The sequence below is a fragment of the Herpailurus yagouaroundi genome, unplaced genomic scaffold (genome assembly GCF_014898765.1).
Source record: "Herpailurus yagouaroundi ecotype Mexico unplaced genomic scaffold, PumYag 221, whole genome shotgun sequence".
Lineage (NCBI taxonomy): Eukaryota > Metazoa > Chordata > Mammalia > Carnivora > Felidae > Herpailurus > Herpailurus yagouaroundi.
Genome location: NW_024412452.1, coordinates 9,794,467 through 9,811,032, shown reverse-complemented (window position 1 = coordinate 9,811,032; position 16,566 = coordinate 9,794,467). Strand labels below are relative to the sequence as shown.

The 16,566-nt window shown below is 52.6% G+C and overlaps 2 protein-coding genes across 12 annotated transcripts in view; both read right to left on the bottom strand.

Moving 5' to 3' along the window:
- The window catches only part of LOC121019228 (electrogenic sodium bicarbonate cotransporter 4), a 99,908-nt gene extending 95,836 nt beyond the window's left edge, over window positions 1-4,072 (bottom strand). For both annotated transcript variants that reach the window (XM_040458459.1, XM_040458457.1), the window contains exon 1: window positions 873-4,072. The gene's annotated coding sequence lies outside the window, so the exon portion shown is untranslated. The remainder of the gene's footprint in view (window positions 1-872) is intronic.
- A 114-nt stretch (window positions 4,073-4,186) lies between these two features.
- The window catches only part of DCTN1 (dynactin subunit 1), a 30,876-nt gene continuing 18,496 nt past the window's right edge, over window positions 4,187-16,566 (bottom strand). For 4 of the 10 annotated variants that reach the window (XM_040458449.1, XM_040458447.1, XM_040458448.1 and 1 more), the window contains 26 exons: window positions 15,655-15,675; window positions 14,214-14,405; window positions 13,671-13,868; window positions 13,317-13,521; window positions 13,162-13,240; window positions 12,881-13,040; window positions 12,667-12,771; window positions 12,301-12,492; window positions 12,096-12,212; window positions 11,713-11,865; window positions 10,956-11,116; window positions 10,684-10,852; window positions 10,339-10,407; window positions 10,036-10,098; window positions 9,774-9,923; window positions 9,449-9,610; window positions 9,234-9,365; window positions 8,888-9,013; window positions 8,498-8,640; window positions 8,043-8,209; window positions 6,641-6,655; window positions 6,323-6,456; window positions 6,022-6,208; window positions 5,685-5,764; window positions 5,085-5,174; window positions 4,187-4,687 (listed from right to left, as the gene is read on the bottom strand). In XM_040458449.1, coding sequence (XP_040314383.1) covers window positions 4,550-4,687; window positions 5,085-5,174; window positions 5,685-5,764; window positions 6,022-6,208; window positions 6,323-6,456; window positions 6,641-6,655; window positions 8,043-8,209; window positions 8,498-8,640; window positions 8,888-9,013; window positions 9,234-9,365; window positions 9,449-9,610; window positions 9,774-9,923; window positions 10,036-10,098; window positions 10,339-10,407; window positions 10,684-10,852; window positions 10,956-11,116; window positions 11,713-11,865; window positions 12,096-12,212; window positions 12,301-12,492; window positions 12,667-12,771; window positions 12,881-13,040; window positions 13,162-13,240; window positions 13,317-13,521; window positions 13,671-13,868; window positions 14,214-14,405; window positions 15,655-15,675 — 3,408 coding nt within the window. In that variant the 3' untranslated portion in view covers window positions 4,187-4,549. The remainder of the gene's footprint in view (window positions 4,688-5,084; window positions 5,175-5,684; window positions 5,765-6,021; window positions 6,209-6,322; window positions 6,457-6,640; window positions 6,656-8,042; window positions 8,210-8,497; window positions 8,641-8,887; window positions 9,014-9,233; window positions 9,366-9,448; window positions 9,611-9,773; window positions 9,924-10,035; window positions 10,099-10,338; window positions 10,408-10,683; window positions 10,853-10,955; window positions 11,117-11,712; window positions 11,866-12,095; window positions 12,213-12,300; window positions 12,493-12,666; window positions 12,772-12,880; window positions 13,041-13,161; window positions 13,241-13,316; window positions 13,522-13,670; window positions 13,869-14,213; window positions 14,406-15,654; window positions 15,676-16,566) is intronic. The other 6 variants (XM_040458441.1, XM_040458451.1, XM_040458442.1 and 3 more) reach the window with 5 other exon arrangements.

The window sequence follows — 16,566 nt, the reverse complement described above, 5'->3', positions numbered from 1 at the left end:
ATGGGAGCCCCATGCTGGGCTCTGTGCTAACAGTGCGGAGCCTGCTTGGGATTCTGTCCCTCTCTTCCTCTCTCTTCCTGCCTCTTCCTGCCCCTCCCCCACTCACACATGCACGCTCGCTCTCTCACTCTCTCAAAAGAAAAAAAAGAGAAAAAAGCCTAAAAGGAAACTCTCCACAATCATTAGTGACTAAGTACTGGGAACCTATGTTCTCACTCTTCCTCCATGTTATGTTGTTTGTGTTCTCAAGATGATAATACGTGTATAAATTGCTGACACATTAAAAATAAAGTTTAAAGTATATACATATAAAGCATATATTGGTGCAATAATGGTAATTTAGAATAAGGGACTCAAGAGACAACTATTTGTAGTGTGCTGTCTTTCCCTTGAACCTTACCCAAATATACATGCTGTAAAACAAAACATTTAGGATACAATCAGGGAAATTTGAACACTGGATATTTGATGAAGTACAGTTTTGGGGCACGATAATGGTATTGTAGTTTCTTTTTTTAAAAGAACTATCTTTTAGGGATACTAAAATACTTTGAAATGAAATGGTAAGATGATGCCCGAGGTTTGCTTCAAAACAATCTGGGGGGAAAGAAGAGTGAAGGAGTGTAGAGGAAATAAGAATGGTCATGAAATGGTAAATACAGGCAAATGGAGATTCATTATACCCTATGCTCTTCATTTGAATGTTAAAATTTCCCATAATAAAAAGTAACAAAACAAAACACAGAGTGACAGACATCTATTTACTCCGACACCAGTTATTTAAACAAGACGAGTCCAGGTCTCACTCCCAAACTCCCCACGCTTCCGGGGAGGAATGGAAGCCAAACGTCCCAGGCCACCCCTTTGAGCACCTCAGCAGTAACGGCCATCTGTCCCTGGGAGCAGCAGTGCCAGTCTCAGCTTGCACATGTGGTAAAGATGAAAGAAGCCTGGATGAATGACATGTTTCTCAACATACATATTGGAGAGAACTACATGGATCACAACACCCACAGGAAGGTAGGAGGAACCCTCACCCTCAGGTCCCATGTTCTCCAGGTGCCCTGGGCCTACTTGACAGGGGTAAAGGTATTCCATCCTCTGAAGCTGCCCCAGTTGGGCACCTGGAGCTGTGGAGCACACGTGCCCTTGGTTCACTTTCAGCTCCAAGGCTGGGTAGGGCACAGTCAGCTCTGGGGCCTTGCACGTTTCCTAGGATTAGCCAGCAGAGACTCAAGTCTCCGTACTGCCTCCATTCCTGCTCCCCACTGTGGGGTAGCACAGAAAATGGGAACCAAGCGAGCAAATTCAAATTGGGGTGGGGAGGGAGAATGCCACAAACCTTTGATTCTCCTTCAGTCTTGGCCTGCTAAGAGTAGGAGGAAACAGTACCTGGACGGCAGAAAGTAAGATGGTAACAGACCATGAAAACAAGCTAAAAGCTGAGCGCCAAGGACTGCCTATCCCTTGGGACCCAAAATATGATTATTTGTGTCATAAATGTATGTCTTAGGAACATGGCTACTTGTATTTCATTTATTCAGTTTCAGCCTCTCCCAAATATCCTTTTTTATTGAGTACCTGTGTCAAACATGGTATCTCATTTAATCTTCCCCTAGAAATTACCTGTGGAAGGAATACCACCTGAGGAAGGTGCTATTAGCCTCAGTACAGATACAGAAACTGAAAACAAGAGCTTAAGCAACTTGCCCAAATTCACACAGCTTATAAGAGGAAGAGCTGGGATATGAGCCTTATTCTTACTTCACAAAGCTGCTATATTGGGGAAATTGATGTTGACCCTAGGAATCTGCCCAAGAAAACCCCAAAAAGAGAGGGGTTCCTAGGTGACAAAATTGAGACTGTTTATACCCTGTCCCTGCCAATCGCCAGCCAGTCTGCCTGGTTCTCATGGCACAACTGGGAGTTGAGTGGATGCATCAAAGGAGGTTCTTCCCATGCTGTGCTCCATCCTTGGTACAGGGTGCCTCACTAGGCTTCTCTACCCCATCATCACATCCCAGTTTCCAGAAACCTCTTGGGCCCCATGAGGAGCTCCCATTACCATCTGTAGTGATGCTTGCATCAGCTTCCACGATTGAACACTGGGACACAGTGCACACACGCTGCTCTCTCCCCTTTCTTGCCACCATGCCCCAGTTTCTGCTCCCTCTATCCCACCAAGACTGCTCTGGTCAGCTCATCAGGCATCTGAGAATCAGGTGCTACTTTCCAGAATGCAGCCCACAGGACCTCTGAGCTGTATCAGAGCCTGCTGACTACCTCTCCTCCTTGGCCTTGTGACACTTCTTCTGGGGACCTTTCTCCAATGGATGCTCCCTTGAGCTCCACTGCAGGCTCTGTAACACTCAGGACTGCCCCGGGATCTTGCCTCCCCCTGCCCTGGACACTCTCCTCGGGTGACTTGAGGCCTCACCTGATTTCCAGGCCTTCAGTTGCTTGCTCTGCCTTGGCCAAGTCCTTTGGGCCAGTGCCTTTCTGCTCACCTCACTACTTCAGGACTTGGATGGCTGCAGGGCATGGGATCCGGCTTTCCTGGTGGCCAAGTAATGCAATCCCAGCAAGTGAGGGAGGGAAAATTTGGAGCAACAAAAGAACACAGGAGGAAGAGGAGGTGAATCTGCTCTCCATCCTTCCATCAATCCCAATGGAATGTTCCAGCTGGGCACAGTGTTTCTCAACAGTCTATCCAGAGACAGTACACACAGGCAAGGGGTTAGCTGTGTCTTTGTGAAGCAGCGGCCAACTCCTAAAAACATACCTCATTTCTTTTTCTTCCCTGCCTAGCTTCCCTCAATCCTCTTCCTCCATCTCAGTGCTTGGAGATTGCAGCTGCCTTAAGCACTAGCACTTCAGCTTTGCCTCCGGCTCAATTTTCTGAGGAACCTGAACTAAGACACTACACCTCATCCAAATCTCCAACCACCAATGACACAGCTCGTTCCCCTACCTGTATCTCCAACCTAGACTTCTCTAAACTCCAGACCCAGCTGGCTCCAACTGCCAATGGCCATCTGCACTCGGGCATTCTCACAAGCACCTCAAACTCATTTTCAAAATGAAACTCACAGTTCTCGTCCCCAAACATGTACTCTTCTCCTGTGTTTGGGGGGATGAAGAAATAAAAGACATCTTGTTGGAACTCTCAGTTTGTCTAAAGTGAGCGACAGATGGGTTAACTAACGATTACAATGGAAAGAGAGGCTTCCTGGCATAAAGCAGTGTTGCAGGTGTGTGTGCTGGGGAAGAGAGGAAAGCCTGCCGTGCACCAGGCACGGCGCTAGAAGCCCATGTGCATTATCTCATTTAGCCTTCACAGCAACCCTGTAAGGTATCATTCTTTCCATGCTGTGATTCAGAAACAGACTAAAGATTAGAGACCTTGCCAAGTAACAAAACAACTAAATCCAAGCACACCTGGAAAAAAGGTTCATATTCTCTGCTCCGTCCAGAAGAGGAGCACCTAACAAGCAACAGGAATTGGAGATTCCCTAAGGTGGCAATGTCAGAGTGGTCTTAATACATGAACAGGATGTCACCTGAGGTGGGATGGGGGCAGGGAGGTGGAGCAGAGGGCAGGAGGGGGCTAGCATTCTGAGCAGTGGAAAGGAGTCTGAGAGAGCACAGGGTGGCAAAGAAACCGTAGGGATTCACTAAGGCTAGACCACAAGGCACATGTGGACAAGTAGACCCACAAGAGGATGGAGAGGTGGGCAGGACCCAAATCATAGACAGCCTATTCTAGTAGGTGTGCTATTCTAGTGAATTCAAATTTTATACTCTAGATACTTAGAGAAACTATTTCAGGGTTTTATCTAAATTTTACATTTTAGTTGGAAGAATCATTTCAGGATTTAAAGCAAGGAATAACATGGCCCAGTTTGCATCTGGAAAGGTCCCTCTGCCGTCAACAGGAACTGGTTGAGAGACACATGGAGGTTGGGTAGCTGAGCCTAAGTCCCAGCTCTCCTAACTGAAGATGAACTTAGGTGCCAAGCCCTTGGTCCAGCCCTTTCCCCCTTGTTCACAGTAACTTACTGCACGTGAACATTCTATCGGTCTCTCAAATTTGGCACAGCCAAAGCCTCCTCAGCATCCCTTCTTCTCCACTCCCACTCTGAGCTGAAAGGCCCAAGTCCCACTCCCAACAACACACAGAAAGCACTGAAGCAGAAGTTGCTTTAATCAAGGGGTGAAGTCCTCTATCAGGGGGACCTCACTGAACCTTTGGTGGTGGGGTCTCAGCCTATCCCCCACATGCCCTGAGGCCCCTCAGGAAGGAGGGAACAGCTGAACAGCAAATTCTGGCAGAGGCCAGGGAATGGAAATAGGGGAACCCAAGTCGAGGGGCAGGAGCAGGGCACTGACTGGCAGAAGTGAAGCTGAGTAGGGCAGGAACAGCTGTACACACACGGTTCTACAATGGGGACTAACTGAGGTGGCTGTGCATCAGGCAGAGTGGCACCAGGAGGGCTGAGGGTAGAAGTGGATGGGGCAAGGGGTGGGTGTGGGAGAGGAGAAGGAGCACTTAGGAGATGAGGCGACCATGAAGCTGGTGCAGCTGCTCCTGGGTCAGCACCAGCCGGTGTCGCTGTCCAAGGCCAGCTGCGCACGAGAAGGTCACTTTGCCCATGTAGACAGTGTCGTCCTGCTGCTCCTCCTTGGCCTGGGAGTTGGCAAGGGGAAGAGGTCACCTGAGCTGTGTGCCACTCACAAGGCCTCTGAGCATGGAGACTAAGGCAGTCCCTGCGAGATAGGCTTTGAGGATCCTAAACTATGGTGACCACATATTTCAAATCAGAATTGAGGTACATAGTCTGACACGGGAGTTTTGAGTCTCTCCTGGTGTCAAAAATCATAGATGTTTAACTGCTAAAATACTGAATTTCTGGAAGCACTGCAAGCACTCTTGAGTCCCTTATAAGTAAGACTTGGACAGGCAACTCAGGATGTGCAGTTGTTGGACCTGAGACCCCAAAACCCTCTTCATATTCTGGAGGAGAGGGGAAGGACCCGCGTGAGCCCTCAATACTGCCCATCCTCCCCCCGATGCTCCCTCTTACCCTGAGGAAGGCTGATGAAGGGAAAGTGGCAAAGTCAGTGGGGACCGTGGCTCCAGGGCGCTGAGATACGGTCTCCTTAAGGACCTCATCCTGGCAAGGAGTGGAACAAGGGTTCATTTAGGGGACCCGCACAGGCTAGCCCAGTATCTCCCTGGCTTCACAGGGACACTAATATCAGGGGGCAGGGACCCGGTCCTCTCTGTCATCACACTTTTGCTCTCCAACCCCATCCCTATCCAATATCCTTACTTTACAGATCCTTATCCTTTAAGGTCCAACTCAGATTCTACGGCCCCTGGGAAGCCATCCACAACCATTCTACCCCACAGTGATCTCAGCACTGAAGAAGCTGCACCCAAACCACACACTCTCAAGATGATCCTAGCTCAACCCATTTTGTTGATGAGAATCTGTCTTCTGTCTGCACTGGGACAGTGAGCTTCCAAAGCAGGAACCCCACCTTGCCCTCTACCTCTTATCACAGGGCTGGGCTCAAAGGAAATATGGGAGTGCCTGTGGAAACAAATGTGCTAAGGATTCCACCAGGGAACACTATGAAGCAAACTCTGTAGACTGAGGAAGGGCAGGGTCTGAGCTAACCTTGAGTTTCTCGATGGTGTCACTTAAGGACTTGAGCTGAGCCACCTGCTCCAGGAGCTGGGCCGACGGGCTCTTGGCAGCTGTGGGGAGGGAAGGCTAGTGAGGCCCACCAAGGCCCAAGCAGGCAGCTATACTGGATTAAGAGTCAGAAAGTGAAGATACTAGACCTTCTCATGGAGCAGGTACGTAATGGGTGAATCAAGCAAATTGAACACTGAGGCCAAAAAGCAATGCCAGGAAGAGCCTCTACAGTATGGCAGCTGCCTGGGTAGGGGTTACATCCCTGGGGCAAAGGGAGGGGGTATATTATTAATCTCAGGGGTTGGTGGCTCCATACCAGGGCTGGTACGAGTGATATCTACTACGTGGGTGTGCGTGCTCAGTTGATTCAACGTCTCCAACAGCTGGCTGGTCTTACGATACAGCGCTCCAGCTGTTAGCTCACTATCAGGGCCCTCATGGGGTGAGAGCTTTGCCACATGCAGGGGGGGCAGGGCTGCTAAGGATGCCTTCATCTGGGCTCCCTGTGAAGGAAAGAAGAGGAATGGCAGTGAGAGGTGACAGAAGGCCCTGCCATCTATCATCAATGGGGCAGGGGGGCTCCACCTGCACCCCAGTCCTCCTTGTGAACAACTCACCTTGAGGATGCTATTCTCATGCTGTAGCTGGGAGATATGCAGCCTCATGGCAGAGATCTGCTGCAGCAGCAGGGGTGAATCCTTCACCAGCCCAGGGCCTGCAACAGACCCTGGTACCTGCCCGGGGGTGCCTCCTGTGTGTACCAAGACAAATGCCATCAGCTCCAAGTGGAGAGGGCTGAAGATGGGCCCCATCTCCACTCAACCCCTCTCCTTATCCACTCCCACCTCCAGTCCTGCTTGCTCCCCCAGGCTGGTAACCCTCACCAGGGTGGGTTCCCACAGCCCCAGTAACCCCCCACCAGGGCGGGTCTCTACCTCGCTGCTGTTCTTCTGTGATCGGAATAGCCCATGGGGGAGCAGGAAGAGAGGAGAGAGGAGTTAGACAACTTGGGGCTAAGAGGTCACGCCAGAGGAATGCTGGTCACAACCTACAGGGAAACCCTAATCACTCCTCCTCTAATAAGACCCTGCCTCTGCCCTCTGCATCTGGGGTACGAGCAAATACGTGTGAAGGAAAGCTAAGAGGAATAAGGCCATGAGACAGGGTGCAGAGCATAAGGAAGAACAGCAGTGGGGGTGTGCGTGGAGGAAGCACTTGGGGCATGTGGCGTTCCAGCCTCTCTGCCTCATATTCCATCTCCAAGAAGGGCAGAGGGGATGCTCCCAAGACCCTGAGATGTCTGCACCCTTGTTTCCCGCAGTAGAAAAGCTGAAGTTGAAGATGCAGCCACATTCCTGCTCCTTGGGTACCCCACTGTTCTGAGGCGAAAGACACTCTTTTTGGTGGGAAATTTTGTTAAGTTTGAACCGGTATCTGTTTAAAAAGCCTGTGCTAAAACAACACAACGTGGTAACTTCTGGAGACCCCTTCCCCAAAGAACAGGAGCCCACTGTACCACAGGAGTCCAAAGTCAACAGGGTACTTGGTCACCTCCCAAGATCAAGAGGCACCAGTGAGGGGGGCTTTGATGAGAACAAGACCCTAGGTGAGGCCAGGTGACAAGACAGGCATAGCAGGGGAGCTCTAGAGATCTTGAGGGCTTTAGGGCAAGAAGTCTGTCTTTTGGAGGTAAGAAACTGGAAAACTATAGAGCAGATGAGAACTAACATGGCAGTAGCCACCTCCATGATCCAAGAAAACTGGGGAGCCTGGGCCCAATAACCAGAAAAACTCCAGGTAAGGAGCCCTGACCACACTGGAGACCAGGCAGAGGTCAGTACACAAGCCCCAAGTGGGAGAAGTCAGCAACGGGACAGACAACCACACCATGGAGTAAAGGCATGTGAATTCTGTAGGGGGAAATGCAAAGTGTAAGCAGAGAAGCAATCAAGTGCAGGAACCAGGCATGGCTGGATACGGCAGCAGAGTTAGCCCAATCTGCTGCAGGCTGATGACCCTCTGGGATATAGGGCTGGGACAGAAAGGCCAGACTGCAGGTCCAAAAGGGACATATGCTAGAGTCTAACTGTTATGGTAATTCTGAGGTCAGCTTGGTAATGCCCCACCTTGATCAGCGCTGGGGGAGCGGGGGGAACCTCTGCACATATCTTCAGGAGAAGTAAAAACTTGGTGAAAAACTGCCAGAGTGAAACTGGGCGAGCACATTCCTAGCTGAACGTCCAGTAAGAGGCGGGTAGAAGTCAAACTGAGGCCAAGGACAGGAGGGAGGCCATTCAATTTCCTCTGCGCCAATGGTGCCTGTCCCACTGCACTCACCACCAGCAATGCCAGAGACCAGGGTAGCAATACCCGAGGGAGGGGGCCCCCGGAGCCCCTCAATCGTGCGCTTCGACTGGCTGTTCAGCCGCTGCTTTAGCTCTGCCTTCTCTGCCTCTAGCTGGTCAATGTCAGCCTGGAGTGCATCCATCGTCTCCTCAAACTCTCTGCGAAAAAGAAATCCGGGCTTGGGCAATGCCCTTTCCCCAGAGCCCCGTCCCCATTTCTCAGTCCAGACAGGTCCTTGGAGTAGCCCTGCTGGTGAGGAGCCAGCAGCAGCACATGATATGACTGGGGTGACACAATGGTGTTGGCAGTGGGGAAAGGAGATGGCATCTGCTCCCCTGGGGAGAGTCTCACTCTGATAGGGCCTGGACAGGGGGATGAGTTAGGAGGGAGACTGGCTGGCAGGGTGGAGGGGTGGAAAAAGCAGGGGCCCAGGGAAGGTGCCTGACTTCTCCTTCTTCCGCAGCAGTGCCTGGGTCTCCTCCAGGCGAGTCTGGACTTTCTCGATGCGCTCATCTGCATCCTTGGCAGCACTGTCCAGCTTCTTCTCCAAGAGGCTTAGCCGCACGTTGGCCTCACTTAGTTCCTCCCCCTGGCGAAGGTCAGAGTGTCCAGTTCCCTTACACCCTCCTTTACATCCTTTACATCCCCCCCAGGGACCTGTGACAGAGCACGAACCAGAAAGCTCCTAAAGGCCCACAGCTGTTCCCCACACTGATCACAGGTGCCCTCAACCCTCAACCAGTCTCAGCCCCAGGAGATCCCCAACACTCAGTGCTGACCTGTACCTCAGCATACTTCCCAGCCCCCTAGCTCCTGAGCCTACCCTACACCCTCACCTTGATTTTGAGTGACTTCTTCAACTCCTTGATAACTGTCTCTCTATCTTCAAGCTTCAAGCCCAGGCCTTCAGCATCAGTGATCTCTGCACGAAGGGCTGCAGCCCGCAGCTCAACTGGGGGAGGCTAGGGGTCAAGCGAGAGCAGAGGCAGGGGTAGTGAGAGGAGGTCACCAACATTCTCCTTCCAGAGAGAGCTGGGCACAGGGAAAACCTTGCCTTCTAAGCAGGGCGGTGCCCTCTGGATTCCCCGTTCCCGCCTCCCAGTCCTTCCACAACCAGCAGCAGCTCTGCCAAGTCCTGTTCCCCTGAGCCCCTGAAGCCCCTCCACAGAGCTCCCCACCCACCTTGCTGGGGGGCCGCTCTGCATCATACTCTCCCTCCTGCATGGCCGTGGCCAGTTTGTTCATGGTACTGATGAGGATGTTGCTCGACTGGCGCAGACACTCATAGGGGCTGCTGGAGGGGGTCCCGTAGATCTACAGGAGCCGAGGGCAGTAGTGAAAATCCCACACTGGCCATATCACTCCCCCACCATGTCTGCCCTGCCGTCCAGGCCTACCTGCTCGCTTGCTTTGAAAGCCAGCTCCTCCAGGGCAGCCACAGGCAGTCCCTCGTTCTCTGCCAGTGGGGCAATGAGCTGGGCGGCAGCAGCTGCCACCTCCTGCAGCACAGCCACCACCCACGTCAAGTGTTTCCTGCAGTCTAGGAGTGTGTCGGACACCTGTGCAACAGCCCAGAGTCAGGAGCCCACCCGGAGTCCAGCACCACAGTTCCCAGTTACCTTAAAACCATTCTTGTTCCCTGACCAGATCCAGATCTTGACACTCTAAGCCCTTCCTGGTTCTACTCAGCTTCCTTTCCTTCCCCCCATCGCTGCCCTAAACCTGTGGTCCAAAGGCCAGTGCAGCTGGGATCCCAGGAGCATCTGTCCCTGGCATTCGCCTTCGGATCTTCTTGCAGAACTGGCGGATGTCACTACATGATGTTTCCAGGTCCCGGAGCAGGAGGGCAATATCTGAAGCCTCCTGTCCACCCTACTCAGAGAATATGAAACAGACGGGGAACCAAGTCAGCATTAGGGCTGGAGGTGAGGAGGCGGGGGTTAACAAGGAGGAGGAGGTCCAAGAGATCGAGCTGTGCTCTCACCTGCAAGAAGGCACGCAGCCGTCCCACCTCTACGCTCATGCAGTCAAGGGCACTCTGGGTGAACTGTAAGGATAGATGCATGTGGTTGTCAGCCCCCAACAGGAGCCCTTCTGCACCATCACCATCCATCTCTAAGAAGTCCCCACCCTCCACTGACCCCCATAAAGATATTCGTTCTCTGGCTTCCCTGATCTGACCTTGTTCCAGTCTTATGTGACACCTCTTGAGGGTCAGATCTCTTGATCTGATGTCCTCCATTTCTGATATCTACAGGGGGCTCAACCACTGGCCCAGAACCTTTACCTTAATGTGGTCAGCCAGATGCATGGTACTGTCCTCGGGCTGTTCAGCAAGATGGATACTGTACAGATGCTGAGGGGAAATGACAAAGCAACAGGCAATCTTTAGGTCTTGGAAGGATGGAGAATTCTTCCCAAACTGTAATTGGAGCCCAGTCATCATGGGACTCCAGAGGTACAGGAGAATCTGAAACCCCCAGGGAACTGCATCCTCAGGCAAGCTCCTCTAAGAGCAAGCCAAGCCATAGGCAGCCAGCTGGGGACAGACAACCTTGGCTATGCTGCCAACAGCCCTACCAGGAAAAACCTTCCCTCCCTCCTATGCCAAGCCTGAACTCTTGCCCCAGACCTGGTAGTACTTGATGGCCTTAGTGAGAGGCTCTACGTTGACAGTCTCATCCAGCTGATCCTTGTGTAGCAGCTCAATGAGGAAATCCAAGGAGCGCTCGTGGGCACTCATCTCAGGGTAGAGGCTGCCAACCTTCTTATACACGTCCACATTGCACTGAGAGAGGGCGCTAGAGACCAGAGAAGGGTCCTCTGAGGCCAAGACCTGCCAGGCAATGTCGGTTCTATCCAATCTCAGCCTGCGGCCCTAGAGTGGGGCCAGGGATCACTTACTGCTCATAGCGGTGGAGTGTGGCCTGCAATAGACTCAGTGAGTACACCAGCCCGGCAGCAAAGCTGAGCTGCTCCCCTGCAGCTCCTCGGAGCCCAGGCCTCTCTGAACAGTTTTCGCTTAGTTCAAACTTCTCCTGGGCCTGCTTCCGGATCAGCTCTGCCTGTGGGAAGAAGCACCAGGGACCTGGGGCTCAGAGAAGAGGATGGAGAACACAGACTCAGGAATACAGGACACAAAACTGAGCAACTACGTCAGGGGCATGGACACACGTTGAGGAGAAAAGCAGAAACGGCTCCTAGATAGTCAGGGAGTCTCACACAGGGAAAAGATAATGATGTGATTACTGGTGGTTATGAGGATTTGGAATGTGGAGCCAGTGAGCCCAAGCTCTTTCCTGCCTTAAAGCTCCTGCTGCTCCTGCTACCCTTTTACCTGAATTCTATCTTGACAATTATTCCCCCACTAGTTCCTAGTCATCTTCTGGGTCTCAGCTCAAATGTTACTCCTTCAGTGACACCACCCCATCTAAATCAGAGCCCAGACCGTGCTCTCTCAAAGAAGCTACCTCCTCATCAAAACCCACCATCTATAATACACATTCCTCTGCGACTTTGTTGACTATATTCCTCCACTACATCATAAACTCTTTATGAGCAGGGATGCTGGCTGCTATCTTCGCTCAGCATCCTCAATGCCTGTCACACAGCAAGTTCAACAGATTCCTGTTGAACATGTGATTAGGTTGATTGGCCATACCTTGCAAATGAGACGAGGCATGAGCAGCAGCACCAGGACACAGTCATGGTCCCCACCTGGCCGAAGGAAGCTGTCTGGCATGAAGGCTGTAAGCAGGGACATGTGACGGTTGGCCTGGGCCACCTCCATCTGCCTCAATTCCATCTCAATTGCCTGTGAGGTGGACAGGGAGGCAGGCTCTCAGCCAGGCTGGAAAAGAGTCTCAGAGCCACCATGCTTTGCTCCACCAGGTCCCCTGCTTCAGGAGTCTTCCAAACCACCACACAAAGCACCCCCTCCTCCAGCAACCTGAAGTCCAGGACCCCACGCCAGATCAGCCTACGGCCACACCCAGGCTGGATGCCCCAACACTCCCCACTCTCTGGTCTATCCATTTTCTTGACCTTGGCATGAGCCTTAGTCTCAGCAAACTTGATTTTAAAGTCAAAAGTCTCCGGGGGTGGCTGCTGCTGCCTCTCCACAGATGCTTCTTGCTGGTTTGTCAGTTCCCGATTCACATCCTGGGGGCAGAGACAGACAATGAGGCACAGCTGGGGCAGGAGGGAGCCCTGGGCAATCATGAGTGGACAGCAGGGGGTACGGAGGCACCTGAAGGTGGGCAGTCAGCTGGCGGTACTTCTTGATGGTTTGCTGGTAGTCTGCAACAGTCTCCTGGGCTGCTTCTACACGCTTCTGGGCCTCCCGGACCCTCGCGCCCGCCATGTCCAGCTGCTCCCGCAGCTCCAGTTCTGTCTCGCGCGCATTCTCCTGCAGCTCATCGTTCATCTCATTCATCGCTTCCTGGAAGGTGCCAAGGCAGTAGAGGCAAAGGAAAAGCAGAGTCAGAGTAGAAGGTCAGGGTGGGGCCACTCACCGCACACCCTGCTCAAAGGGGTCCTATGTCAGTCCCTCTTTCAGCAAGCGTCTTCCAAACACCCTCCATCGGGGTGGGAAATCTGGGGTCTGTTCTCTTACCAAGTCCCCCACGGTCTCTCTCAACTCTCGCACTTTCTCTTCTAGATTCAAGTTCCGGTCTGTTAGCATCTCCACCATCTCCTCCGCACCCAGAGCAGCATCCACCTGTGTTACATGGAGGGAACAGAGAAAAGGGCTGCTGAAAGGTGCCTAGAAAAAAGAGGCACCAACCTGGGAGAGGGGTCCTCTGGGCCAGAGGCTGGGGTCCCCAGACCTGCTCCTTGAGCTCATCGATGGTGCTCTCCGCCTGGCTCAGCTCTTCCTGCAGACGCTCCCGCTGTTGCCTCACAACTTCCAGCTCTTGGTTCTTCTTTTCCATGAGCTTCTGGAGTTTCACATGCTCCTGCTTCTCCGAGGAAGAAAGATCCCGCATCCTATGGGGAAGCGGGGAGGGAGAAGAGAGAAAGTGTGTGTCCACATCACTGGCAATGGGCGCTATGATACATTTGGGGACAGGAGAGTGAGCTCCGGAGCCAAGCAGGGAGGGGATCCTACCTCACCAGGGCATCCTTTAGGCGGGCATTCTGCTCCTCGAGCTGCTTGAGCTGATAACTGGACGCTGCCCCATCTGAGCCTGGGGAAGACCATTAACACTTTCAGACATAGTTCTAAGCCCACCATTTGGCCCCCAGCAGCTCCTGGCCCCTTACCCTTCTCTTCAATCTCAGCCTTGAGGATCTCTAAGTCAGTGGTGAGCTCATCCACACGTTCTTTCAATGCCTCCACCTCCTGCTGCAGGGACTCAGCCCGCTCTTCAGCCATCTCCTTGTCCAGAGTGGCCATCTCGATGGCATCAGCAGTGTCAGCCATCTCCTCCATGTAACGTTCCTTCGCCTCCAGTGCCTCTTTGGCTTCCTAAGGAGGAGTGGAGGTTGGTGGGAGTGCAAGCAGAGAGATGCCTCATGTGCCCCTTCTCACTGGATGTTCTAGGCTCTGGCCCAGTTACTGGTACAGTGGCTTGGGTCCCAAGCTCCCCAGCCAGCCCCTTTCACCCCAAGTCCCACCTTCCGCGCCTCCTTGAGGCGTCGTTGCAGGTCCGCCTGCTGCTCCTGCATTTTGCTCTTCCATTCCTGCACCTGCTCCAGCTGGATCTTATGTTTCTCCAGCTCTTTTAGCTTTGCCTTGTCTTCTGCCCGTTTCAACCGCAGGGTCTCCAGTTTCTCCTCCAGATCCCGTACCTGGGCCCTCAGCCCCTCCTCCTCCTACAAAGGAGAAACCCCTCAGTGGGTGCACAGCCTCCCCCTCCTCCCACCAAGGTTGAGCTGGAGCAAAGGGACAAGACTGTATGCAAACAACATTCTAGAGCCCCAGGGTCAAAAGCAAGTGGCATACAAACATCTGAGAAAAGACCAATGCATAAGGGGCAAGTATGGAAGAAGGAAAGAAAGGGTAGCCAAGTCAATGACAGGCTAACCATATGCTATGTCCCCACCCTGCTGATCCAAATTCTGGGTCTCCCCCAACCCTGGAAAATTTCCAAGATCCTTCCCAGGGTCATAGGCGCCCTCTGTATCTTGGTTCTTGTTCACTCCAACCCCAGTCCTTACCTTGGAGGGGGAAGGCAATGGGGGTGCTGCTCCAGGAGAGGTGAGAGCCGGTGTGGGGATGATGGGTGCTGCCAGGGGAGTCTGAGCTGGGGTGCTGGGCTCACTGCTGCTCAGCTCACCTGCTGATGCTGAGCCAGAGGGGCCCAGGGAGCTACTGGCCCCAGCCACCCCAGTACTGGCTGGGCGGGTGGGCTATTCAGAGAGGGCAGGGGCAGACCAGAAAAAGAACAGGGGTGGTGAGAGACAGAATATGAGAATATGTCAAGGGAAGGAGACACAGAAGGAAAAAGACAGTGAGAGAGAATATCAAAGCGCAGTGAGAACAGAGAAGCAAAGTGAAGGAGAGAGGAAAAATGACAAAGTCAGAAATGGTGACAAAGGACGGGGGAGGCGGGAGGCAGGCAGAGGGGAGAGGGAGGAAGTGATAGAAGAAGACATAAGATTATAATGCTCCTCCCTTGGCACTGACCCCACATTCCTCCCAGCTCTGGCACTACCCACTTACAGCAGAATCCCTTACTCCCCAGACCTCCCCTCTGTGACCCAGTTGTGATCATTCTGGCAATTTCCAAATACTCCCAGTCCTATCATTGCTCTGGGCCTGTACCCTCCTCCCCCAGGAAGAAAAACTACCCCAATGTCATTCCCAGAGCAAAAGAACAAACTGGAGTTTGTTCTCTAACTTCCATGTTCCCAGAGAATTCTGGGCTAGGAGTGCAGGTACCAAGCTCTGTATCCTACTCTTTGGAAGTTGAGCTGATTCTCCCTCCCTTGGTCTACTTTAGGGGACCCTGCAGGTAAAAGGGCCAGACTGAAAGTTGTACTCCTAGGCTCCCCCTTGAAACACGGTCAGTACAGCCAACCTTCTGTCATCTCTCTCCCCGTAAGACAGAGGGGCTCTAATCAGGCAGTATCTACCCAGGCCCTGTGGGGCTGAGGCAGAGGAGCTCTCTGAAGCCCCAGGCCCTGGAGCAGACAGGCCTGTCCAGTGCTCTCCCTTGAAGTATTGAGCCCTGAAGCATTCCTGGTGGGCTGACATTCAGAGACCACATGCTACCCACAGACACCCCCAGCTCCTTATCCCCCGATGTTGACACTGCCAAGTTCTTTACCTTTTTTCCAACTTCTACCCCCATTCATGCAACAAAACTGGTCAAAATGCCCTTTTTGAAGAAAGCCAGCCCTGATTAACCACAACCACTCTCATATCTCTTTTGCATTCAGGCTACTGGCCCATACACTCTCCTAAGAAGTCATTTTTGCAGGAGAGGCCTGTCACTACCCTCAGTCCCCTCACTCCTCTGAAAAAGAGAACCCAGGATGCACCGTGACCAACTTCTACTTGCTCATACACATGCCCACACACATGCACATGCCTGAAATGTGTGTCTACTCTCAGCAGTGGCTTGTACAGAGGGTTTTTTTTTTTTTTTTTTCTCACCTTGGGCCGCCGAGTTGTGGTCTGGACAGGCAACAGGAGCCAGAGGAGGAGAAGTAGTCAGGAAAGAAAGGATAATGGCAGAAAGACAGCAGAAGGGACAGCAATGAGAGCAGAAGAAGTACCAGGAATGGGGCTACAGTTAGCTGCTTACCCACTCCCATCCCCACCCCGTCCTTTTTTCCCTCCAGTGAATTACCGTGTTCCCACGCCAAGAACTCGGAACTCCTGTTCCCCCATTGGCTCCTTGTCCCACTTATGCCCAACCCTTGCAGACCTCACCCCTTCGAACACCCTGGATATCCCAGAAATCCCCGTCTCCTAGGCTAAGCCACAGGAGACCAAAGGCAGCAGCTGGTAGAGGTCCCCAGAGATTAGTCCTTCTGGCACTCCAGCCCAGAGCCAGAGGCCCCACCCACCCACCACTCCCAAGGACTTTCCCAGGTCAGCCCTTTCCTTTAAGTGCTAGACTCTACAGAAGACTCCCTAGAAATACTGTGTGACCAGAGTGATGCTAGATGTCCAGAAGTGAGGGATACGACCCCAGCAGAGGGGATCAGGCCCCTAAGGCAGCCATCCTCTCTACCCTACCCCATTCCCCAGGGCCAGATCCTGCAGCAGTCTCCATCCCTAGGGCAGAGGGCTCAGGTGACAGAACCATGAATACTGCATTAACCAGAAGCCCAGAGCTCAGCAAAGTAACCCCACCCAGCTGCAAGAAAGGACATGGAGGTGGGCAGCAGCATAAATAAACTACTGCCTTAAACTAAAACACATGATTAATCTTGAGTCCCAAATTATGTTCTTGCTACACAGAGTCTCATAGCTCCAGCAAAGATAGATTTGGCCTAGACCCTGCTTCTAGGAGACGTTGAGTCCAAGGAGACCAACGCCCACCCCTCCTACCCTGAGCTT